This window comes from Pongo pygmaeus, chromosome 2, assembly GCF_028885625.2.
Source record: "Pongo pygmaeus isolate AG05252 chromosome 2, NHGRI_mPonPyg2-v2.0_pri, whole genome shotgun sequence".
Lineage (NCBI taxonomy): Eukaryota > Metazoa > Chordata > Mammalia > Primates > Hominidae > Pongo > Pongo pygmaeus.
In genome coordinates, this window is record NC_085930.1 from 115,131,807 (window position 1) to 115,158,431 (window position 26,625).

At 47.3% G+C, this 26,625-nt stretch overlaps 1 protein-coding gene across 1 annotated transcript in view; it reads left to right on the forward strand.

Annotated features, from left to right (window-relative positions):
* Nucleotides 1–25,531, forward strand: part of SCN5A (sodium voltage-gated channel alpha subunit 5) — a 103,076-nt gene extending 77,545 nt beyond the window's left edge. Inside the window, exons 21-28 of the mRNA XM_054482377.2 lie at nt 6,918–7,091; nt 11,150–11,272; nt 13,174–13,455; nt 16,298–16,351; nt 17,002–17,143; nt 17,824–17,924; nt 19,019–19,289; nt 22,013–25,531. Of these exons, the coding sequence (XP_054338352.1) occupies nt 6,918–7,091; nt 11,150–11,272; nt 13,174–13,455; nt 16,298–16,351; nt 17,002–17,143; nt 17,824–17,924; nt 19,019–19,289; nt 22,013–23,250 (2,385 nt within the window). The 3' untranslated portion in view covers nt 23,251–25,531. The remainder of the gene's footprint in view (nt 1–6,917; nt 7,092–11,149; nt 11,273–13,173; nt 13,456–16,297; nt 16,352–17,001; nt 17,144–17,823; nt 17,925–19,018; nt 19,290–22,012) is intronic.
* The last annotated feature ends 1,094 nt before the right edge of the window (nt 25,532–26,625 follow it).

Consider the following 26,625-nt stretch of genomic DNA (forward strand, 5'->3'; position numbering starts at 1 on the left):
TATGTATATATGTACACACATTATATATGTATATATTATATGTACATACATTATATATATGTGTATATATTATATGTACATCCATTATATATAATATGTGTATATATTATAAGTACATCCATTATATATAATATGTGTATATATTATATGTACATCCATTATATATAATATGTGTATATATTATATGTACATCCATTATATATAATACGTGTATATATTATATGTACATCCATTATATATAATATGTGTATATATTATATGTACATCCATTATATATAATATGTGTATATATTATATATTATATGTACATACATTATATATAATACGTGTATATATTATATATTATATGTACATACATTATATATGTATATATTATATATTATATGTACATACGTTATCTATTATATGTATATATTATATATTATATGTACATACGTTATCTATAATATATGTATATATTATATATTATATGTACATACGTTATCTATAATATATGTATATATTATATATTATATGTACATATATAATATATGTACATATAATATATGTAATATATATTTATTACATATATAATATATAATATATTATAATATATAATATATAACTAATATTAATTATTTTTATATAATTAATTATATTTTATTATAATTTATTATATAATATTAATTATATATAATTAATATATATTATTATATATAAGAATATATGTAATATATTATATATTATACATATAGTGAACTAATAAAGTAGATCAGGCAAATGCAAATAATGACAACAAATTCAGGGTGCTTTTTGTTTGTTGAATTCGAAGTTAAAAGCTTGAGATGAAACAAAGAGGGTCCAACCTATAATAAAAATATAACTATTGGCTGGGTGCAGTGGCTCATGCCTATAATCCTAACACTTTGTGAGGCTGAGACAGGAGGACTGCTTGAGGCCAGGAATTCAAGACCAGCCTAGGCAACATCGTGAGACCCCCATCTCTACAAAAAAGAAAAATTAGCCAAACATGATGGCACATGTCTGTAGTCCCAGTTTCTCAGGAGGCTGGGGTGGGAGGATTGATTGAGCCCAGGAGGTGAAAGCTGCAGTGAGCCATGAACATGCCACTGCATTCCAGCCTGGGTGACAGAGCAAAACCCTGTCTCAAAAAAAGAAAAAAAAAATGTGTGTGTATGTGTGTGTGTATAAAATACATATATATTCATACACATAAATATAATATATAAAATCTATAAAGGAATATAGATTTATACAAAATATATAAATATAGATTATACAAAGTATATAAATATATGTGTACAAATATATAAATACATAAAATATATTTGTATATTAAATATATAAATATAATCCATATAAATATATTCATATAATATATGAATATATCTTTATAAAAATATATATTTATATAATTATATATACGTATATTTATATAATTATATACAATTATATAAACCTATATAAATATAAGTATATATTATATAATTATATACACTTATATAAGTCCATATTTATATATTATTATATGTATAAATATTATGTATACATTTGCTTGGGATTGCATAGCACTTCAATATATAAAACCAAAACCACTGGAGAAAAAAACGGGAAAAAGTGACAACAGTGCACTAGTACTGGGAAACTTTGCCATATTTCTATTAGTTCTTGAGATTCAAGTGGAAAGAACAAGACAATGAGAGATCTAAATACATATATATATATAAAATAAATTTGACCTAACATAATAATAATGACAATAGCTAACTCTTAAATAGCACTAGCTATATTCCAGATACTGTTTTAAGCATTTTATAAGCATTAATTCATTTAATTCTCACAATAACCCTATGAGATAGGTATTATTATTAATCCTATTTTACAGATATGGAAAGTGCTAGAAATGGAAAAAATAGGAGGATAAAAACAAACACCTGGCCGGGCGCAGTGGCTCACGCCTGGAATCCCAGCACTTTGGGAGGCCAAGATGAGCGGATCACGAGGTCAGGAGATCTAGACCATCCTTGCTAACACGGTGAAACCCCGTCTCTACTAAAAATACAAAGAATTAGCTGGGCGTGGTGGCGGGCGCCTGTAGTCCCAGCTACTCCGGAGGCTGAGGCAGGAGAATGGCGTGAAGCCGGGAGGCGGAGCTTGCAGTGAGCCGAGATCGCGCCCCTGCGTTCCAGCCTGGACGACAGCGAGACTCCGTCTCAAAAAAAAAAAAAAAAAAAACCACCTAAAATGTAAAAGTCATTCTTAAGTAAACCTTGGATCAAACAGAAAATAGGTTGGTGGTAGTTTAGGGGGGTTCAATTGATTAATTAACTAATTAACAAAAGAAGGCCACTCATGCACCAAAGGTGATGATAGTGTGCTATAAATCAAAGATTGTGATTCCATTAATTCTGTCCATGTGAGATCTGGAAAAATAAGAAAAGTATAGAGGTAGAGAAAAAGCTGTGACTGGTAGAAAAAAACTAGAAAATAACAGTATTGAGAATACTGCATGTGGAATACAGCCAAAGCTGTAATAAAAGGAAAATTCATTACTTAAATACTTTTATTATTAAATAGAAAGAACATAAATTATTTAACTCAAGAAATTAAAAGTATAACAAAATAATCTTAAAGAAACCTAGGCAAGTAATTAATAAAATAAAAACCTTTTTTTCTTTGCCCCATATGATCTGCAGTAATAAAAACATATATTAATGAATTAGAAAATAAATAGTAACATTGATATAAAATTCCAAAGCTGATTCCTTGAAAATTTAAAGCAACCAAATTGATAACCACTAGCTAATCTAATTTCTCACATCTCCGAAAACAGATTCTTTCACATTCTCAAGGAAGAAAATAATTCCAATGCTATTTACTCTAGTGCATGAAAAAAGATAGAAAGTCTAGAAATTGTTTTTTGTGTGTGTTTGTGTGTTTGTTTGTTCGTTTTTGAGATGGAGTTTTGCTCTTGTTATTGCCCAGGCTGGACTGCAGTGGCGTGATCTCAGCTCACCGCAACCTCCGCCTCCCAGGTTCAAGGATTCTCCTGCCTCAGCCTCCTGAGTAGCTGGGATTACAGGCATGCGCCACCATGCCTGGCTAATTTTGTATTTTTAGTAGAGATGGGGTTTCTCCATGTTTGTCAGGCTGGTCTTGGACTCGCGACCTCAGGTGATCCGCCTGCCTTGGCCTCCCAAAGTGCTGGGATTACAGATGTGAGCCACCGCGCCTGGCCTAGAAATTGTTTTCTTAAAAGCTAAATAATGCTGATTTTTAAAACCTCAAGTATACCAAAAGGAAAACCTAGGCCAGTTTTTATGCTTCATACTCCATACTTCTGAATAGTGATGCAAAAATCTTAAATAAAATACATGCAGATAGGATCTAGAAATATATTTAAAAGATTGGGTACATCATATGACAAATGTGTCATATCCTAAAATGAGAAAATAGTACCATATTAGGAAAACTATTTATATTAATAGGACAAAGATAAAAAACCATATAATTATTTCAATGAATGCCTGATTTTCAAAACTCTGGTAAGAATAGAAATAAAATATATTTTCTTCTACTGAATCCAAAGGACAAAAAAAAGAAATAAAATATATTTTCTTAATTTAGTAAAAAACTGACTCTCAAATTAACTTATATCATCATTAGTAGTAAAACCACTTGAAACGTTTTCATTAAAGTGAAGAATAGGAAAAGGATGATTTACCTTTTTAGCTATTGCTCATTATTTAATAATAGTCTTGAATTACTAGCCAGTGTAATTAATTAAGAAAATTGAACACATGATATAAGAGTTGGGAAATAAAACAATTGAAGTTAATCCAGTCAAGTATAAAAGCAAGAGTTAAAAATGATAGAAATATATCATTATTTATAGATAATATGATTGCCTAGAAAAGAATTTAAACCTATTTTAAAAACATTATATGGCCAGTTATGAAATGAATATGCAAAGAATTGTTGCTATTGTTGTTGTTTTATCCTAAGAGAAACCATTTAGTCACAAGTAACATCTCTCAAATATTTCTTACATGCCAAGCACTGCAAGCATAAAATAACTGGGAATAAATATAATAATAAATGTATAAGAGATACATGAAGAAAACTGTAAAACTTTGCCAAGCAGTATAAAACAGAACAAATAGATAAACATACCTTCATCTTGGGTAGGAAGACTTCATATTAGTTCCTAAAGTAATTAATAGATTCAATGCAATAACAAGTTTTCAACATTTCTGAGGAAATATGACAAAACATTGGTAAAGTTTATCTTGAAAATTATTTAAATGTCCAGGGAAATTCATGTGATACTAATTCAGGAATAGACAGAGAAGAGAAGAACCACATAAACAGATCTGAAGTAGATTTAAGTAAATAAAGAAATGTACTATATGATAAAGTTGACTTTTAATCAGTGGATTTTAAGTGGATTATTTAATAAAGTGTTGGGGCACTTGATGAGCCACATTCTGAAAAAAAGTATTAAAATGGATATTTACTCCTTACCAAACTATGTGCAATTTTTAAAATTGTAATGTAAAACAATGAAACCACAAAAATTGTTTTAAGAAGGTCGTTTTTCCTAGCCTCGGAATAGATAAGGGCTTTCTTAATGCAACACCAAAAATTTTACTAAATGAAAATTATAATAAATGATATAATAATTGAAAATGAAGTACATGGAACTTCAGTATGGTAAACAAAAGCAAGTGAGATTTAAAGGCAGGTTGGTGTCACAAACCAGGTTGGTGTTACCAAACAAAGAGTTAATGTCCCCAAATAAACCAGACACTCAAGTACAAAAATAGGCAAAGGATATGAACAGGTAATTCCCAAAAGGAACAAAGCAAATATCCAAAGAAAAGATGTCAGCATCACTCCTAATAAAATAAATGAAAATGTAACAAAGTACAAGTTTCTTTCATTAGGCTGGGAAAAGTGAAAAAGGAGAAATGACAGCAATGTCGGTGGGGTGGTGGAGAAGAGCCCCCTTCCTGCCCCGGAGATGGAGTGTCAATTGGTGTTGCCTTCGGAGGGTCCATTCCCAGGCTGTACCAAAAGCACACCTTTGGCCTGGCAACCCAATTTATCCTCAACAATCCCCTGTCCACTGCAACTTTATTTCTACTAGGGATAAACTGTAAAGAACTGAAATGTGCATTATTAATAAGGTTATTGGCTAAATAGCAGCATATGCAAATAATGAACTATCATGCAGTCTTTTAAAATAGTGATAGATATTATTGCATGTATTCATATTATTGAGTGGATGTTCACAACATACTGTTTAATGGAGAAAGTAATTTCAAAGCAAATATTTAGTGTGTCTCATAAAATTGTGGTGATTGTGTGTATGTGCACACACACACACACTGTCAAAAACAATACTCACCTAAATGTTAGCAGTGGTTACTTGGGTGTCATGAAATTAGAGATGCCTTTTACTTTCTTTTTTATAATTTCCATATTATTTAATTTTTATAAGATGCACCCATTTTTATACTCAGAAAAAAATACAATACACCTACTTTTTTTTTATCTTGAACAACTCCCAAAATCCATTTTGGGACCTGAATTATTCTGTTGGGATAATTCAGTGGGCCCCTCAGTGGGCCATATGTATGCCTCAGCAGTGCCAACAGCACTGGTCTCTTGGGTCACTGTCACTCACGGAGGCCCTGAAGTCAGACAGGAAGGCCCAGGAGTGGCAGGTGGAGGCAGCTCCCCCAGAGCCCTAATGATGTGTTCAGTTGCCTAGACAGGAGCCTCATAGCACACTCTGGACAGAGAGAGAAACAGGAACAAATCAGTAGGCTGGAGGTAGAAGCCATCTGGGAGCCACTGGAGTTTCTCTGTTAGCTCAGGAATTTGAGTTGAGGCAGAAATGAGGAGGTGGAGAAAGACTTACAACTCCTATGATTTTGGAAACTTTGACTCCTAGCGCCTGAGAATTGCAGGAGATTTGACTTTATCTACACCTGTGGTTCCTAAACATCATATCTACAAATGACTTTTAATATAGTTTCTTTAAAACTCAGCTTTGCATCAACTCTTATTGGTTTTGGCTTATTTAAATAAATGTTGTGTAAAGTGAAACTTAATCATTATTATTAATTGGAAACCAATATTTTTCCCATGAAAAGTAAGTAACCATATAAAGTAAACAAAGCTAAAGCAAAATGGAGTGAAAACAAAAATATTTTATGTTGTTTCCAGCAGAAAGCTGTGAGCTGAGCCTGCATACCCTCTCTCCTTGTTAAAATGGCAAGTTTTAGAAAGGCCTAGCCCAAAACTCAGACTTGATCTTCATTGCGAAGGAAGAGGGGGTCACACCATTCACTCTGCCTTATTATCCATCTACCACTTAAGGCCATCTCATAGCCTGCCCGTGGCACAGGCCCCGCTTGGAGGGCATTCTCATCTAGTCTAACACTGCCAGGGAGGAACCCCGTCCATGGCATTCCTCACCCCTTCTCTGCTCTCCCTGGAAGGGAAGTGTTGTCAGAAACGGTGCCTAGGCCAGGCACAGTGGCTCATGCCTGTAATTTCAACACTTTAGGAGGCCAAGGTGGGCGGATCACAAGGTCAGGAGCTCCAGACCAGCCTGACCAACATGGTGAAACCCCGTCCCTACTAAAAATACAAAAAATTAGCAGGTGTGGTGGCAGGCATCTGTAATCCCAGCTACTCAGGAGGCTGAAGCAGGAGAATCACTTAAACCCGGGAGGCGGAGGTTGCAGTGAGCCAAGATTGCACCACTGCACTCCAGCCTGGGCAACAGAGCAAGACTCTGTCTCAAAAAGAAGAAAAGAGAAAAAATAAAAGAAACAGTGCCTGGTGCAGGGTGGAATCAGCAGTGGTCCAGGCTTCACGTCCACCTTGTCCGGCCTTGTCTGCAGGCCTTCGAGGACATCTACCTAGAGGAGCGGAAGACCATCAAGGTTCTGCTTGAATATGCTGACAAGATGTTCACCTATGTCTTCATGCTGGAGATGCTGCTCAAGTGGGTGGCCTACGGCTTCAAGAAGTACTTCACCAATGCCTGGTGCTGGCTCGACTTCCTCATCGTGGACGTGAGTGTGGGCACCCGAACGGAACAGGAAGGGGAAACCCATTGCCTGTGCAGGAGAAGGAGCTGAGGCGGAGGGCCCAGTGGGAGCCAGTAGGCTGAAGGGGAGGCGCGCAGCAGTGCTGTGGGGCAGGCAGAGAGACGTAAGTCTGAGAGACCCAGGCCTTGTCCTCAGGTTCCCAGTCTCAGAGGAAGAGAAGAAATAGGAGACAGTGTCCTGCCTCTAGAGCCCCCAGTTTGGAGCCACAGCAGGCAGAGACCTAGGCCCCTGCTTCTAGGGGAGATCGTTTGAGAGTAGTCAAGCTAGGGGCGTGAGCCAGGGCAGCGGGTGGGGGCTCAGGGTCCAGAAAGGGAAGTGAGCAGACAAGCTTGTGCTCTAGCACACACCACAGCAAACTGTAAGTGTCCATCAGGCCCACTAGACAGATGGCCATTTCAGAGCCTCCATGCACACACAAGGAGGACAGTTCAGAGCCTCCATGCACACACGAGGAGGACAGTTCAGAGCCTCCATGCACACACGAGGAGGACAGTTCAGAGCCTCCATGCACACACGAGGAGGACAGTTCAGAGCCTCCATGCACACACGAGGAGGACAGTTCAGAGCCTCCATGCACACATGAGGAGGACAGTTCAGAGCCTCCATGCACACATGAGGAGGAGAGTTCAGAGCCTCCATGCACACATGCCAGGGGGAGAAGGCTACTGAAGGGATGCTGGGCAGGCAGGGGAGAGCCTCCAGCTCAGGGAAAAGGCACTGACTGGGGAGGATGAGAGAGGGGTGGAGTCACCCCAGAGGAGGAGGAAGCCATGAACACTGGCTCAGGGGCTCTGGGTTGCTGCCCTAGATGATCAGGTAGCTGTGAGGGCTGCCTGCCCAGGCTGTGTCCAAGGAGGGCCTGGGGCAGGAGGTCAGCGTGGCTTCTGAACACCCGGTTGGCAGATATAGTGTGAAGCCCCTGCCCCTCAGCTACCCAGGCCCCAAGACACAGCTGGGTGCCAGGCAGCATGAATGCAGGGTCTGACAGGGGACCTGATGTCAGTCAAGAGGGAGAGTAGCCAAGCAGAAATGGGTCGGTGCAGGGTAGGCCTGGGTTTGCACTCACTGAGGACAAAGGAAGCAAAGGCAAAGGGTGCAGGTGGAGGGACCTCTCTGGGGGATCGAACAAAACAGAGTGGGGGTCAGGATCTGCAGACTGAAAAGGGCTTTCCAGAAGGCACCGGGTTTGCTGATGGCTTCCGGCCTTGACATCGGGCTCTGCATACCAGCAGGAGCTATCCTTCCTGTGGTTACAGAACAGGCTCCGGCCTGTGCGGTCCCCATACCCCACTCAGAGTCTCAGCCCCCAGTAAGCCTGGCCAGAGTCCAGGTTGAGGCTACCAAGGCTGGGTGGGAGGTCAAACTGTGGGTGGCCATGGTGGCAGAGTGCCTTGGGCTAGAGGGGATGCACAGAGACGCAGATCCAGGTCCTTGGACCTGCAGTCCAGGCCTCTTCCCCAGGTGGCCAAGAGGATGCTAATGCTGGAGTGACGGGGTGCTGGGGTGGAAAGGGGGCAAGGAGAGCTCTAGACACACTGGACTGCCCGGCCCAGCCCTCAGAGCCTCCCTGAGATGAAGGGGAGGCCCCTGAGGCCTCCCCATTGAGGGACCTTGGGAGGGCCTGGGATCCTGGCAGCTCAGCCCTGAGGCTCCCTGACCTGCTGTTCCTGCAGCATCTTGAGCAGTTGGGCCTGCTGAGGGTCTCCCACAAGGCAGGCCAGAGGGACTCTGCACAGACTTCTGGGGAAGCCCACCCACCAGCCTCTGGCCACCTTGGGGAGCTCAGAGCCAAGGCAGGGGAAAGGGAACTGGCAGTGCTTCCCTGCTCAGGCCCAAGAGAGGAGAAGGAGCCTGTGGAGAAGGCAACCAAGGCTCACAGCAGGGAGGGGCCTTGCCCAAGGCTGAGCAGAAGGAAGTGGGTGTGGAATCCAGTTTTCTTGACACTGGCCACACTGCTGTGCCCCTACCCCATCTGCATGCTTCATGGGAAAGTTTGTCTCAGGCCTCAGAATCTAGGGAAGGATGTTTCCAAGATGAATTCTGCATTATTTTTCAATAAATGCTATTGGGTCTCTACTGTGTGCAAGCACTGTTACGGTGCTGGGGATCTTAGGGAACAAAATAAAAACTCTTCCCCCATGGAGGAAGGTGGCTACAAACAATCAGCATAATCAGTAAGCCACTTTTACACTATGTGAAAAAGTGGTATCTACCATGGAGCAAAGAGAACTTGGGAAGGGTGGGGTTGAGAGGAAGGTGCAGGTTACCACTTTTAAACAGGATGATCAGAGTAGGCCCACTTTGGTGACATTTGAGCGGGTTTGAAGTTGGGGTTAGCCAGGCCAATGTCTGGCAGACGTTCCAAGCAGAGGTTGGAAGAGCAGTGCAAGGACCGTGTGTCGGGAGCACGCCTGGCATACTGGGGGAAATGCAGGGAGGCTAGAGCCACTGAGCAGAAGGAAGTGCAGGAGATGAGGCCAGATTGCAGGGGATGCAGCCAGATTGCCGCCTCTGAAAATATATGGGCTTTGATTTACAATGAAATGGGGGTAGGGGGGCGGAATTGGAAGGCTCTGAACAGAAGAGTGCTGTGAACTGACTGATTTTCTTTAGGAGTCACTCAGTCATGGAGGCAGGGGTAGAGAGGAATGAGTAGAAGCAGGGAGAATAGTTAGGAGGCTCAGGCCGTGATCCAGGGAGAGACGATGGCGGCCGGGCCAGGATGGTGGCAGTAGAAGTGGTAAGAAACATTTGGACTTCAGATGTATTTTGAAGGCAGAGCCAACAGGAAATCCTGATGGGTTAGACACAGGGTGTCACAGAGAGGAGGCAGGGAGGACGCCAAGAATTGTGGCCTGCACAGCTGGAGGGATGGAGTTGCCGTCACCTGAGACGGGAGGCCATCGCCGGGGCAGACGGGGCAAGCTTTGGAAAGAACAGCAACCGCAAGGCAGCCTGTTAGGAACTGGGCAGGCAGACCAGCTGGACCTGGCACTGTGGAGGTCCTGCCCTCAAGGAGAGGTCCCTGAGAGATGCCCCCTGACTCTCCAGGATTGGGGGCCAATAGCCCAGCATCCTTGAGGGGTGAGTGGGGGCAACACAGAAATCAGTCTGGCATGTCTTCCTTCCCCTGGCCTCTTTGCTCAGCTCCCTCCTCTGGTGCTGCCAAGCCTGGAAGGAGGCTATGGGAGTCAGGCCTCTGCCCCCAGCCTCTCCGAACCCCAGGCTGGCCTGAGCACCAGGGTGGTGCTAATGGTGACTGCAGGGGAGGTCAGGCAGGAGGCCGTTTTTGGCCTGTGATCACAGGCCAGTGGTGAAGTAAGAAGGGAGTGGATGCCCATGGAGCTTTAGAAGGATAAAATCCACAGAGTGGAAGTGCCCTGGGGGGGCGGGTGGGGCAGAGGGAACAGCGAGCTGAGGCTCCTGGTGCCACCGAGTCCCCACCTTTGCTTTCCTTCTTTGAAGATGTTGAAATGCTGCACAGCCTGGCCTTGGGGAAATGCCCCACGATTGTCTATTTGCTCCTACTTAACCCAGGACTGCCTCTCCTTCCCCAAAAAAGACTTCTTTGGCGAAGAAGGAGACAGGTCCAAGAATTGGAATTGAAGGAAAGAATGTGGAGACCCAAAGCCCAGGCTTTGTGTCCCTGCTCTGCCACACCAGCAGAGTGGCTTTGGAATTCAGTTTTCCCATCTGTAGAATAGAGGTGACGCATCGCAACATCGCAGGGTTAGTAGGGTTATTACAGAGCATGTATGTGAAGTACACATAGCAGCCTCTCAGTAAAGGCCCAGAAGCCAGGACACTCTTGGGCTCGCCCCAGCTTGGGCTCCGGGAAGCCTGGCCCAGTGCAGAGCTGGCCTGTGATGACAGTCCACCCCAGGACTAATAAAGAGTGGACACGGGAGTCCTGTGGCTCTCTCGCACCCAGCACCATCTTAGTGGGGCCAGAAGCCCTACTGTCTGTCTCCAACAGTGGGGAGCTGTTCCCATCCTCCGCATTTCTACTTTGCCTCCCCCAGGTCTCTCTGATCAGCCTGGTGGCCAACACCCTGGGCTTTGCCGAGATGGGCCCCATCAAGTCACTGCGGACGCTGCGTGCACTCCGCCCCCTGAGAGCTCTGTCACGATTTGAGGGCATGAGGGTAAGAGAGGCGGCTGCCTTCCCACTAGGGAGTGGGAGGCAGTCCCACAGGCCCAGCCCACTGCCACCCAGGACCCCTCCCTGTGTTTCTGATGTCCTATGGCCGCGGAGACTGTGGCCGAGGCTGACTTGGTAGGAGCATGGCCCAGAACATCCAGGAGAGGCACAGCTGGGCATGGAGGCACCCTGAGGGTAGGCAGCTGTGACAACCCACCTCCAGGGCTCACCCTCCAGCCCTGTGAGCTCCCGTGAGGGCTGGGAGAGCACCAGACAAAGGAGAGAAAGCAAGACTTGCTGGGCACAGGGGTCTCAGCTACACCCCAGGCCACTGGCACCAGGGCCCCTGTGCTTCTACTGTCCTGCGGGGCTGCATCTCTGTGTGCCCACTCTGTGTGCCCCTCCGCATGCCCTGCCTCCTGGCAGACACAGGCTGCCAGCCCTCTGTCTGTGATGGCCAGTGGGGCTGTGGTCGGGAGGGTGAGGGAAGAGGCATAGAGCAAGCTGCATTCCCGGCATCAGACAGAGGCTGTAGAGGAAACGACCACGTGCTTAGTGATCTCCTGTGCACCATTTTCCTAGTACAGACCCCTATGCATTTTTCAAGTCACCACATTTTACGAAGAATGGGAGCAGATAAGGCAGATTTGAAAGCGCACCAAGAAAAACATCAGCCGTGATATATAGCAAGAAAACAAATACACATGTGTGTGTTTGTACTTGTGTGGGGTATTTTTTTAACAAAACATACCAGTTCTGTGTGGCTTCAGAAGACATTTTTGTTTGTCTCTCAACCCAGCAGGCACCACCACACAGCTCAGCTTACCAGTTGGTTGATGGCTTTGAACCTTGCCCACACCCCCAATCCATGGAGACACACAAAGCTTATTCCTGGTGGGAAACCACCCACAAGATAATATTCAGAGTTAAATGTCTCTTTGGGAGCAAGGACATTTGATTCCAGAGGGACGCAATGAGACAATAGGTGCCAGGAATGCCTCTGCGGTGGCCATTGGCCACAGAGCCAGCCAAGGGCAAACTCCCAGGGCTTCCCCCGCTCACTCTACACCCAGATGTTTGGTGCCCTAAGCGCTGGGTTTTCCACCCTGCTCCAGGCTTCAGCATGCCTGCTGGGGAACAGCATCCCCCAACCTGACATCTGGGCCACACCGCACAGTCCACACCAGCTTCACCTCCAGTCTGTGTGGCACATGTGTTCCTGGTGCATGGACAGCTGGGGACTTGGTCCATGAGTGGGGTGGAGGGTCCCAAATGCTTCTATTAGGGAATCTTCTATAGGGTGTTGTGAGTTTAGATGCAGAGCATGAGGCTGTGGCTCCATGGGATCTGACAGCCCCTCACTGGGGAGCGGGTATCATGGGGAGTACCCATGCCACCTGCTCTCTGGCTCTGCTCTTATGGGAGCACTGGAGAACTGCCACAACACCCTCTAGACACTGCACTGAGGTCCCATTCATCCCAATAGCAACAACCTAAAATAAACCAGAATTTAGCTCCAAAAATGTAAGGACTCATGGGATTGTTAGGAAACCCAGTCTTGGGGACATGTTTTGAGAGGTCCTTTCCCATCAAGTTGCTGGTATCCTCAACCAGCACACACCTTGGTGAAAATCAGATTTTAAAGATCACAGATTCAGGGCAAGGCCAAGAAGGGAAAGCAGATGTTCTGAAGCCACACCAGACTCTAGGGTGCACTCCCCTCACTCCCCACCAGGGCTTCCGGCCATGGAGCTGGCCTCTCCCATGAGTGTGGGATCTGCACACCCACCTGCACAGCCCCCTGTAGTCAGGGAGTTCATTCTTTCGTGGGGTGGCAGGGGGTCTCGAAAAGGGCATGTGCTCTGGGCACCCCCAGGAACTGAGCCACTTCTCTGTCCACTTGAGGTGGTTGTCAATGCCCTGGTGGGCGCCATCCCGTCCATCATGAACGTCCTCCTCGTCTGCCTCATCTTCTGGCTCATCTTCAGCATCATGGGCGTGAACCTCTTCGCGGGGAAGTTTGGGAGGTGCATCAACCAGACAGAGGGAGACTTGCCTTTGAACTACACCATCGTGAACAACAAGAGCCAGTGTGAGTCCTTGAACATGACCGGAGAATTGTACTGGACCAAGGTGAAAGTCAACTTTGACAACGTGGGGGCCGGGTACCTGGCCCTTCTGCAGGTGGTAAGTCCTGGAGAGAAGGGACTTCCTTCCTCCCAATGGCTGTCGAGCAGCACGGCCATCACCAATGATGTGGGCAGGAGAGGGGGCAGTGGGGCCATGCTGGATCTTCACAGGAGGATCACAGTGCCCAAAGGAGGCTCAGGACTCTCCAGGGATTTGGCTCCTTGGGAAAAACCCCAGACTTTCAGTTCTAGAACCCATACCACATTCTCCAATTTGCAGAGTATGGGGATGGGTCTGTGGTGCTGCAGAACCAACTCCCAGCCAGTAGTCAAGTTGATCTCTTCAGGCTATCAGTTAGGCAGTATGATGGCACAGATTAAAAAATGAAAGACCATAGACTACTCAGGAACTGAACTATTAGCAAAGTTGTGACTGTGGCCACCCTCTGTTATAAAAGATAGTGTTAGCTCTCGTGTTGTTTAAAAGAACATATTTCCGGCCAGGCACGGTGGCTCACACCTGTAATCCCAGCACTTTGGGAGGTTGAGGCAGGCGGATCACGAGTTCAGGAGATCGAGACCATCCTGGCTAACACAGTGAAAACCTGTCTCTACTAAAAATACAAAAAAAAAATTAGCCAGGCGTGGTGGTGGGTGCCTGTAGTCCCAGCTACTTGGGAGGCTGAGGCAGGAGAATGGCATGAACCCGGGAGGCGGAGCTTGCAGTGAGCTGAGATCTCACCACTGCACTCCAGCCTGGGCGACAGAGCCAGACTCCATCAAAAAAAAAAAAAAAGAACATATTTCCATCTTTGATGTGCAATGTTTAAGCACACACAATCCTTCTAGGGTTTCCATTGATTTTGTGATTATGGTGGCTTCAGTGATTATAACACATTCCATAAAATTAACCTACCATTAGCCTTGACCAATGCAACAGAACCACAATGCATAAAGCTGCAACTTGCTTGTCTTGCTGTTCCAATCTTAAGCCCAGACACCTGTCTCTGGTCCCCAAAGCAGAGGAAAACTCAGCAGACTCTCATCTGGAAACTATACATCCACTCATACCTCCACCCATCCCTTAAGCCCTGGTGGTAGTACCACAAAGACTCCCCTGCACTGCCTAGTGGAGAACGGTAGATTAGCACCAAACCCAAGGAGCTGTCTAGTCCTGCAACTGTCCCTCAGAATGTCAGAACTTTGGAAGAAAAGGCCTCCTTTTGTAGACTAAGAACTGCTCACCTTTCCAGACAAAGCCACTCGGTGTTTGGGAAGAATTCAGTCATAAATATCTCATACCCTTGGGTGGTCCCCAGCAGTTTCCAAAGTATTTCCGGGCCTATCTTTATAGGCAAGGGCCTCTTGGTACAGGGAGCTGGAGTAGCTTGCCTACTATGGGCAGCCTCAGCTTCCCCTTCTGCCCTACCTGCCTCATAAGAATTCTTAGACACAGGAAGTTTGTGTACCTCAGCTTGTGCTTAGAAACGAAGCTTGGGGGCCGGGCACGGTAGCTCATACTTGTAATCCTAGCACTTTGGGAGCCTGAGGTAGGTGGATCATTTGAGGTCAGGAGTTCGAGACCAGCCTGGCCAACGTGGTGAAACCCCATCTCTACTAAAAATACAAAAATTAGCTGGTCGCGGTGGTGCGTGCCTGTAATCCCAGCTACTCAGGAGGCTGAGGCAGGAGAATCACTTGAACCCGGGAGGCAGAGGTTGCAGTGAGCTGAAATCACACCATTGCACTCCAGCCTGGGCATCAGAGAGAGACTCCGTCTCAAAAAAAAAAAGAGGCTCGGGGCAGGACTGGATTTGGCCAAAAACACAAATGAGACTTCACTGGGGAGTCAGTCTCAACACCAAGCATGTCTCTTGGGCTCTTTCTGCATAGCAGCCCAGACTAGGGCAGACAATGTCACCAGCACTAGGGCCTCTCTGGTTCAGCCTCCCTCTTTACTCCCTTGGTGTGGTATGCTGGAGCCAGCTTGTGCCAGCTCACAAGAGCTCATTGTTACATGTTCAGAAATTTTGCAAGCTGTTTATTAAATACAGCCATTATAAAAAATTGAATTCTATAAACTTACAAAATTAACTAAATGATATTAAAATAAAGGTAATAAATACTCAAGATTCATCATTACATTTTAGTATTATCATCTATGCTCTTGAGGCTTTTTACATCTATTGTGTTTGTACAGTGGGAGTACCATAATGCTAAGCTCTTATGTATCTCTTCTCAACTCCATTGAGTAACTTCACATTGGTAACCTGAAATCGACCATGGTGGGAATATTTACACAAGAGAAATTGGCAAACAACAATCAGGGTTTTTTTTTTCTTCTGGGAAGTCAGCTGTTAACCATTTACCAACACACCATTGACAAAAGAACCCCCTTAAGTACAAGGGAAGGTTGAGATTCTTCGGGAACTTCCCTTGAAAGTCCATGGAGCAGAAGCCACATGGTTCTCTGAGATGTAGGACAAAGGGGACCAGGTCAGCCCTGGAGTCTAGAACACAAAGTCTAAGCTCCACCTCTGTCTCCCTGACAGAATCACTGTCAGGATTCTGTGATGTTTTAGAAAGGAAATGAGGGTGGATCTGAAGGGCAGACTTCCTGCAAGCCCCCTCAGACTCTTGGCCTCAATCAAGAAGCTTATTCCCTGCTGCATGGCCTTCTTGGGGCATCCGCTCAGCTGCTTCCCCTCCCCACCCCTAGTGCTAAACAAGGTCTTTCTCTGACCACCCAGGCATTTAGATGCTGCTGAAGGGGTAAGGTGGGGTGGCTTGCTTTTCATAAGAAGCTTGCTTCTGGCTTCATCTTTCCAGACCAGAGCCCTAAGTAGCTCAAGCAAGGTGCGGAATTAAATGATTGTCTTAATCTTGTCTTTTCCTCCCAGGCAACATTTAAAGGCTGGATGGACATTATGTATGCAGCTGTGGACTCCAGGGGGGTAGGTTGCCACAGTGGCCTCTTCCCCCAAGTCAGGCACCTGAGGCTCCTGGTTGCTTGGCCACCAGGGAATCAGTGTCTGCATCTGAAAGCCCAGCCCACAAGGGCAAGATCTCATGTCACTCTGCAGTTCAGCCTCTCTGGAATGCCCAAGCCTGGCTCTGGGGCAAGGTTGCTTGGTCTCCTAAGAAGTCCCAGAATTCTCAAATATCTTTCAAATTAAACTCACTGTAGTTTACTGACTTTTACTGCAGGAGGATGGGGTGGAAGCAACAGAGACGCAAATTAAGCTTCTTCTTTGTCCAGCACCCCACCCGGTCACACTGACAGCTCAGTGAAGACTGAGAGAGGTCCCCATGTACTCCAGCCTCCCATTGGCCCAGGGGCCGGAGCCAGGCACTGATACTCTGCCAGCCCTGAGCTCAGCATGTCTGCTGTCCTCACCTGCCACCATCCACTCCTCTCACCTCTATCACTACCCACCTCTGGCCCACAGACTCACTGTGGGCTAGTGACCTTCCTCTAGATACACCCTCTCTCCCACAGAATGGACACCCCTAGCCAGCCCTCTGCCTCTGCCCCCCACCCCTCCCCATCAGACCCCTGAGACTCCAGCCTGTCTGATCTCCCTGTGTGATTTCTCCCTCGCAGTATGAAGAGCAGCCTCAGTGGGAATACAACCTCTACATGTACATCTATTTTGTCATTTTCATCATCTTCGGGTCTTTCTTCACCCTGAACCTCTTTATCGGTGTCATCATTGACAACTTCAACCAACAGAAGAAAAAGATACGTAGAGCACCAGCTCCCCGCTGGGCTGGGCAGGGCAGGGCCAGGTGCCAGGGGATTGAGGGGCCATTCGGGCTCCAGGCCCCATCTCACCTTCCCTGTTGGGGATGGTCCTCTTCTTGCTCCTGCTGGAATGCAGTGGGGAGAAGGTGTGTCCAGGGATGTAAAATGCCTAGGCCTGTAAGAACGTAAGAAGGGGCTTTGGTGGGAGGCCCCATGCCTACTCTAATCCACCTGAGAGATGAGACTCCTGGGAGAAGCTGGGGTGAGAGCTGCAAATGTTCACCTGGTCCATGATCAGAGGTCATGGGTAAGGCCTGTGCAGAGGCCCTGGGTCTTCCCAGAGCTTCGTCAGAGAGGCTATGACTGGGTTGTAGGCAAACCAAGTGAACAGAGAGAACCTGAAGGCTGGTTGAGCTGGGAGGGGGAAAGGGCAGGGGGTGGATACTGGATTTGCAGGTCATAAAGCCAGAGAGATCTCAAGGTGAAAGGGGACAGGGCCCCTGGATAAATAGATTTGGGGAAGAATCTGTGGTGCAGAATAGGGACATATTTTGTCCAGGAGAGGAAGCCAGGAGGTGGTCGACCCTGGCATCCTCATCAAGAAGGCAAGATCCTGGTGCCCTCCATGCTGGGGCCTCTGAGAACCTCAGAATGAGGTTGGTGCCTTCTCTCTGCACTTAGGGGGCCAGGACATCTTCATGACAGAGGAGCAGAAGAAGTACTACAATGCCATGAAGAAGCTGGGCTCCAAGAAGCCCCAGAAGCCCATCCCACGGCCACTGGTGAGCCAGGCTCCTGGTTTTGTGGGAGTGGGGAGGATCTTCTGGGGTCCCTGGGAAGCTTTCGTGCCACACAGCCAGCCATCAGGGCCGCTTCACAGTCTTTCAGCCCATCCTGAGGGGTGCTATCAGATGTCTGATCATGAAGAGAGGTCCCAGCCTCATACAGAGAGGGAGGAAGGTATGATAAGGATGTAGCATCCCAGGACACTCCCCACCCACAGGAACCCTCTGTACCTGAGCGAATCTCCTCCTTCCCCTCAAGGGTGCAGGCTTTCCCCAGGAAAAGCAGTGCAGCCTTCACAGCCCCACCCCACCCTACTCAGAGCCTCATCCTTGGACTCCCAGAACAGTCAGGGAGCCGGATTCCTGAGTCACCTGGTGGGGAGAGCCAAGAGCTCTGGAGAGCGGGGTCCTTTCCAAGACTGACTCCCTTGGCCCAATCAAGCCATTATCCAAAATATTGTGTGTGTGTGTGTGTGTGTGTGTGTGTGTGTGTGTTTGTGTGTGTTATTTATAACCTTTTCCAAGTGGGAGAACAGAAAAAAAAAAAAAAATATATATATATATATATATATATATATATATAAAATCTTATTTCTTCCCCCAAATAATCTGGGCTGATTTACAATTAAAGACACATACAAATATGGTTAGTAGAATAAATAAAATAAATTCCATAAAAAAGTGGAGAAAATATATTAATCTAAGCACTGACATAATCACTAAGGTTGAAGTTTAAATTTGCCCTTGAGCCTTCAGACTGTGGGAACTAAAAGGGAAGCACAATGAACAGTGTGCTAAGGATGCTCAGGGCAGGAACAATCTCTCCCTGAAGATCCATCATGGAAGGCCTCATGGAAGATGGAGCTCTGGGGATGGGCCTTGAAGCCCAGGAAGCATTTCAGCAGGACAGCCAGTGGCTTCAGCCTCCAGGACTTTTTCCTCTGCACTCTCTGTGGCAGTGTGGCAGGGGCTTTGGGCTCGCTAGAGGGTAGAGTGGGAGGGTGGGTGGTCTGGGATGAGAGGCAACAACAGGCATTTGCCAGCCTCCCCAAGGGCCCTGCTGAGCACTTTCCATTTGCCTCTCCTTTCAGAACAAGTACCAGGGCTTCATATTCGACATTGTGACCAAGCAGGCCTTTGATGTCACCATCATGTTTCTGATCTGCTTGAATATGGTGACCATGATGGTGGAGACAGATGACCAAAGTCCCGAGAAAATCACCATCTTGGCCAAGATCAACCTGCTCTTTGTGGCCATCTTCACAGGCGAGTGTATTGTCAAGCTGGCTGCCCTGCGCCACTATTACTTCACCAACAGCTGGAATATCTTCGACTTCGTGGTTGTCATCCTCTCCATCGTGGGTGGGTATAACAAGTCAGCTGGACAGAGAAGCCCTCCCCAGCCAGGCCTCTCCTCCAGCCCCTGGGTCTCTGCTGAATGCCACGTACAACCCTAGCTTCTTTCATTATTCTTTCAGTGCATTTCTCAACCCCCTTCACCCCTCACACATATATGCACACACACCTCTCCAGAGAGAACTTATCTGGAAGGGCCCACTTGGGCCAAGGAGACCAACCTAGCAGAGGACCCAGCACTCGTTCCTGGCCCCACCCTCCAGAGGACCTGGGAACACAGTTCTCTAACTGCTTAGAGAGCTTCAAGGATGAGTCTGGGAATGGGAGTGGGTGCTGTGGAGGCTAATTCTGCCTGCACTTAGGTTGAAGGAGAAGGAAGCTCACTCAGGATGAGGTGGGTCCCCAGGGATGGGGGATAGGTGGCCCTCCAGACTAGAAATTATCCCTGAAAATGGAAAATTCTGGAGCTAACCGCCAAGGTGTATGCCAGACTCCTTCAGACATCACCTGCCTCATGGAATTCACCCAGTCAATTCAGCACCAAAGGAGGGAGATTGTACAGCTAGGGAGAAGCAGAGACCCAATCCTGACCCATGTCTGTTTGACCTCAGAGCCCAGATCTTTTTTTTATATAACAGCTTTACTGAGACATAATTCACATACCATAAAATTCACGGTTAACTTTAAAGTCACTTTAAAGTATACAATTCAGTGTTTTTTAGTATATGCACAGAGCTTTGCAACCATGACCACTATCTAATTTTAGAATATTTTCCTTTCCCCAAAGGAAACTCTACCAATTTAATAGTCACTCCCCATTGATTTCCCCTCTCCCTCACCCCTGAAAACCACTTATCTAAAATTTTGAGGGACCACCAAACTGTTTTTCAATATGGCTGCACCTTTTTACATTCTCGCCATCAATGTGTGAGGATTCCAATTATTTCACCCTCACCAACACTGGTTATTGCCTGCATTCTTTCTATAGGAGCCCTCCTAGTGGGTACGAAGTGATATCTCACTGAGGTTTTGGTTTGCAAAAGCAAATGACTGATGACTAACGATGCAGGACATCTTTCCATGTGCGTCTTGGTCATTTATATATCTTCCTTGGAGAAATCTCTATTCAGATCCTTAGCTCATTTTTTAATTGGGTTATTTCTCTTTTTATTGTTGAGTTGTAAGAGTTCTTTACATATTCTGGATCATAGTCTCTTATCAGATATATGACTTACAAATATTTTCTCCTAGTCTGTGAGTTTTTTCATTTCCTAGTGGTGTCTATTAAAGCACAAAAGTTTTACATGTTAATGAAGTCCAGTTTACTTATTTTTTTTTTTGTCACTTGTGCTCGGAGCCCAAACTCTTTAACTCTACCCCCATGGGGCTCTGCCTTGCGATGACTGTGACTTTCATCTTTCTGCCATATACAACCTCTGCCTCTGGTAAATGTAAAGGATAATGCAGGGGCTAAGGCAGGCACTGCTGTGGCTATAGTGACGGGCAGATGGAAGCACAAAGTAGGGTCCAGAATCTCTGGGGGGTCTCAAGCAGGATGAGGGTGAGAACGTGCCTTATGGGACTGGAGAGGAGCTTTAGAGAATGCAGTGTCAGCAGCAGGAATGGAACCATTGAGGGACAGTCTCAGAGGCTTTGGAAGGTTCAGCATGTACTCCGGGATCATCTCCTGGCCCGCTGTTTTGGGCAGTACCAGAGAGGAGGAGTGGTTAAGAGATCAACTTGCAGCCCGAACGTCTGAGTCAAATCCCAGCTTCTCACTCACTAGGTGGCAACTTGGGTAAGTTACCTCACCTCTGTTTCCTCTTCTGGAAGATGAGGATGATGGCATCTGCTCACTTCCTAGGACAATGGGAAGGACTAAATGAAATGATGGCTATAAAGTGCTCGGCCTATTGCCCCAGTGATCGTAAACACTGGACCCATGTCAGTCAGTGACATTATTATATAAGGAGTCTGGAAAGGGCACTTGGGCCATATAAGACAAGTTTATTTCACTCTTTATTCCATGATTTATATCCATGCCCCTTAAAACTCCAAACCCAGGTAGTCACAGGAGACCCAGGGGTAGTGACGCCCTCAAAGGAGGCAGAGTTGGGAGAGTGATAAGAACCATCACAGAGAAGCTGAGAGAAGACACTGGCCACGGCGCGGCATCAGGGAGCACTGATTTCTGGGCCAGTGTTTCATGCCCTTCGATGGGCACATAAATCATCTGGGCTTCTTAAGATGCAATGGGCTGGGGTGGAGCTGAGATTCTGCATTTCTAATAAGCACCCAGGAGATCCCAAGGCTGCTGGTCCTCAAACCACACTTTGAATAGCAAGGAGCTGAAAGACCTGAGTTCTGGTCCAAGCTGGGTGGGCAGGATGCTAAGCAGATCCCCTCTGGCCTGAGAACCCAAGATGTAGAAGATGGGCCTAGGACAGCTCTATTGTGCAGGTACACACTGAAGATTAAGGAATGAGGGGGATGAGAAGGAACCCTGCAAAGGACCCATTTTTCTGGGTCACAGATGCAGATATGGAGACTCAGACAGACAGGAGCAGGCAGAGTCCTAGCATGCCCAGTGGACGCAATCCTCCTGGAAGAGCTGCCTCTCCTTGGCTCCTTGCCATACAGAGACCCACCCCCGCCAACCCCCTGCACAGTGATGCTGGCTGGAAGACGGAGGTGCCACCAGTAGCCACAGTCTCTGTTGTTTCCCACAGGCACTGTGCTCTCGGACATCATCCAGAAGTACTTCTTCTCCCCAACGCTCTTCCGAGTCATCCGCCTGGCCCGAATCGGCCGCATCCTCAGACTGATCCGAGGGGCCAAGGGGATCCGCACGCTGCTCTTTGCCCTCATGATGTCCCTGCCTGCCCTCTTCAACATCGGGCTGCTGCTCTTCCTCGTCATGTTCATCTACTCCATCTTTGGCATGGCCAACTTCGCTTATGTCAAGTGGGAGGCTGGCATCGATGACATGTTCAACTTCCAGACCTTCGCCAACAGCATGCTGTGCCTCTTCCAGATCACCACGTCAGCCGGCTGGGATGGCCTCCTCAGCCCCATCCTCAACACTGGGCCGCCCTACTGCGACCCCACTCTGCCCAACAGCAATGGCTCTCGGGGTGACTGTGGGAGCCCAGCTGTGGGCATCCTCTTCTTCACCACCTACATCATCATCTCCTTCCTCATCGTGGTCAACATGTACATTGCCATCATCCTGGAGAACTTCAGCGTGGCCACGGAGGAGAGCACCGAGCCCCTGAGTGAGGACGACTTCGATATGTTCTATGAGATCTGGGAGAAGTTTGACCCAGAGGCCACTCAGTTTATTGAGTATTCGGTCCTGTCTGACTTTGCCGATGCCCTGTCTGAGCCACTCCGTATCGCCAAGCCCAACCAGATAAGCCTCATCAACATGGACCTGCCCATGGTGAGTGGGGACCGCATCCATTGCATGGACATCCTCTTTGCCTTCACCAAAAGGGTCCTGGGGGAGTCTGGGGAGATGGACGCCCTGAAGATCCAGATGGAGGAGAAGTTCATGGCAGCCAACCCATCCAAGATCTCCTACGAGCCCATCACCACCACACTCCGGCGCAAGCACGAAGAGGTGTCGGCCACGGTTATCCAGAGGGCCTTCCGCAGGCACCTGCTGCAACGCTCTTTGAAGCATGCCTCCTTCCTCTTCCGTCAGCAGGCGGGCAGGGGCCTCTCCGAAGAGGATGCCCCTGAGCAAGAGGGCCTCATCGCCTATGTGATGAGTGAGAACTTCTCCCGACCCCTTGGCCCACCCTCCAGCTCCTCCATCTCCTCCACTTCCTTCCCACCCTCCTATGACAGTGTCACTAGAGCCACCAGCGATAACCTCCAGGTGCGGGGGTCTGACTACAGCCACAGCGAAGATCTCGCCGACTTCACCCCGTCTCCGGACAGGGACCGTGAGTCCACTGTGTGAGCCTCGGCCTGGCTGGCCAGAACACACTGAAAAGCAGCCTTTTTCACCGTGGCAAACCTAAATGCAGTCAGTCACAAACCAGCCTGGGGCCTTCCTGGCTTTGGGAGTAAGAAATGGGCCTCGGCCACGTGGATCAACCAGGCAGAGTTCTGTGGCACCGCGTGGACAGCTGGAGCAGTTGGCCTGTGCTTGGAGGCCTCAGACAGACCTGTGACCTGGTCTGGTCAGGCAATGCCCTGGGGCTCTGGAAAGCAACTTCATCCCAGCTGCTGAGGCGAAATATAAAACTGAGACTGTATATGTTGTGAATGGGCTTTCATAAATTTATTATATTTGATATTTTTTTACTTGAGCAAAGAACTAAGGATTTTTCCATGGACATGGGCAGCAATTCACGCTGTCTCTTCTTAACCCTGAACAAGCGTGTCTATGGAGCAGCCGGAACTCTGTTCTCAAAGCAGAAGTGGAATCCAGTGTGGCTCCCACAGGTCTTCACTGCCCAGGGGTCGAATGGGGTCCGCCTCCCACTTGACCTGAGATGCTGGGAGGGCTGAACCCCCCACTCACACAAGCACACACACACAGTCCTCACACACGGAGGCCAGACACAGGCCATGGGACCCAGGCTTCCAGCCTAAGGGAGACAGGCCTTTCCCTGCCAGTCCCCCAAGGATGGGGTTCTTGTCCATGGGGCTCACTCTGGCCTTCTATTGTCTCCAAGGTCCCATTTTCCCCCTGTGTTTTCACGCAGGTCATATTGTCAGTCCTACAAAAATAAAAGGCTTCCAGAGGAGAATGGCCTGGGTCCCAGGGCTGGCCCTAGGCACTGATAGTTGCCTTTTCTTCCCCTTCTGTAAGAGTATTAACCTTAAAACCAAAGGACACAAAGGTGCCAGCCCCACTCACGGCCTGGCATACAGCTTGTCCTTGCTCCTGGAACCTGGCAGGCCCTGCCCAGCCGGCCAAGGGAAGAGAAGGCTGAGCCATGTGGGTTTGGGGCTAAGAAGTTCACCAGCCCTGAGCCATGGCGGCCCCTCAGCCTGCCTGAAGAGAGGAAACTGGCCATCTCCCAGGGCTCTCTGGACCATACACGGAGGAGTTTTCTGTGTGGTCCCTAGCTCCTCTCCAGACACAGAGACATGGGAGTGGAGAGAGGAGCTTGGCCCTGTGCCCTGTGCAGGGAAAGGGATGGTCAAGCCCACTTCTCATGCCCTTAGAGGGGAATGAACCATGGCTCCTTTGAGAGACGGGGCACTGTGGTCAGGCCCAGCCTCTCTGGCTCAGCCAGGGATCCTGATGGCACCCACACACAGGACCTCTTTGGGGCAAGATCCAGGTGGTCCCATAGGTCTTGTGAAAAGACCTTTTCAGGGAAAAATATTTTACTAGTCCAATCACCCCCAGGACCTCTTCAGCTGCTGACAATCCTATTTAGCATATGCAAATCTTTTAACATAGAGAACTGTCACCCTGAGGTAACAGGGTCAACTGGCGGAGCCTGAGCAGGCAGGGGCTTGGCTGCCCCATTCCAGCTCTCCCATAGAGCCCCTCCACCGGGCGCATGCCTCCCAGGCCACCTCGTCTCACCTGCCCGCTCTGGGCTGGCTGCTCCTAACCTACCTCGCCGAGCTGTCGGAGGGCTGGACATTTGTGGCAGTGCTGAAGGGGGCATTGCCGGCGAGTAAAGTATTATGTTTCTTCTTGTCACCCCAGTTCCCTTGGTGGCAACCCCAGACCCAACCAATGCCCCTGACAGAACTAGTTCTCTTCTCCTGTGTTCCCTTTGAGTCCAGTGTGGGACATGGTTTAACTGTCCCAGCGACATTTCTCCAAGTGGAAATCCTATTTTTGTAGATCTCTGTGCTTTGCTCTCAAGGCTTGGAGAGGTATGTGCCCCTCCTGGGCGCTCACCGCCCGCTGCACAGCCAGGAATGCGGTTGGGAGGCAGGTCGGGCTGCCAGCCCAGCTGGCCGGAAGGAGACTGTGGTTTTTGTGTGTGTGGACAGCCTGGGAGCTTTGAGACAGGTGCCTGGGGCTGGCTGCAGACGGTGTGGTTGGGGGCGGGAGGTGAGCTAGACCCAACCCTTAGCTTTTAGCCTGGCTGTCACCTTTTTAATTTCCAGAACTGCACAATGACCAGCAGGAGGGGAGAAGAGAGTAGGAAAAAGGAGGGAAGGACAGACATCAAGTGCCAGATGTTGTCTGAACTAATCAAGCACTTCTCACCAAACTTCGTGTATAAATAAAATACATATTTTTAAAACAAACCAATAAATGGCTTACATGACCTGGTCTAGGCACTGTCCTTTTGCTGAGAGTTGACAAGAGTGGTAGCAGAGGCCCGAGGGCCTGGGAGATGGCCTCGTCCTGAGCAAGTCTGGGGAACTTGCTGAGAGAGCATAACACCATCATAACCACGGTTTAAGCGTACAATTCTGTGGCAGTAAGCACATGCACACTGTGGTACCACCATCACCACCATCCATGTCAGGAACTTTTGTGTCAGCCCAAATTACCACCCTGCACCCATTAAACACTAGCTCCCCACTCCTCCCTTCCCCCAGCCCTGGGGAGCTGCCATTCTGCTTTTCATCTCTACAAATTTGACTACTCTAAGTGCCTTATATAAGTGAAATCATACAATATTTGACAAATTCGACTACCCTAAATGCCTTATATAAGTGGAATCACATAATATTTGACAAATTCGACTACCCTAAGTGCCTTGTATGAGTGGAATCATACAATATTTGTCCTCTTGTGACTGGCTGATTTCACTTACCATAATGTCCTCAAGGTTCATCCAGGTCACAACGTATTTCCTTCCTTTTTAGGAATTTTTTTTCAGGATTTTCAGAATTGTTTCTTAATTTTTTTCATAAATTTTCAGAATTTACATCCTTTTTAAGGCTGAATAATATTCCATTGTATGTATTTTGCTTATCCTCTCACCCACTGAGGGACACTTGTGTTGCTTCCACATTTTAGCTATTGTAAATAATGCTGCTGTGAACATGAGTGCACAAATATCTGAGACCTTGCCTTGAATTCTTTCGGGCAGGTACCCAGAAGTGGAATTGCTGTTTCATATGGCAATTTCATTTTTAATTTTTTTAGGAACTGCCATACTGTCTCCCACAGCACAAGGGTTCCAGTTTGTCTACATCCTCATCAACTCTTGTTATTTTCTGCTTTTTTCAAATAGCAGTCATCTTAATCTGTCTGAGATGGTATCTCATTGTAGTTTTTTTGTTCGTTTGTTTGCTTTTTGTTTTTTGAGATGGAGTCCCACTCTGTCGCCCAGGCTAGAGTGCAATGGCACGATCTCAGCTCACTGCAACCTCTGCCTCCTGGGTTCAAGTGATTCTCCTGCCT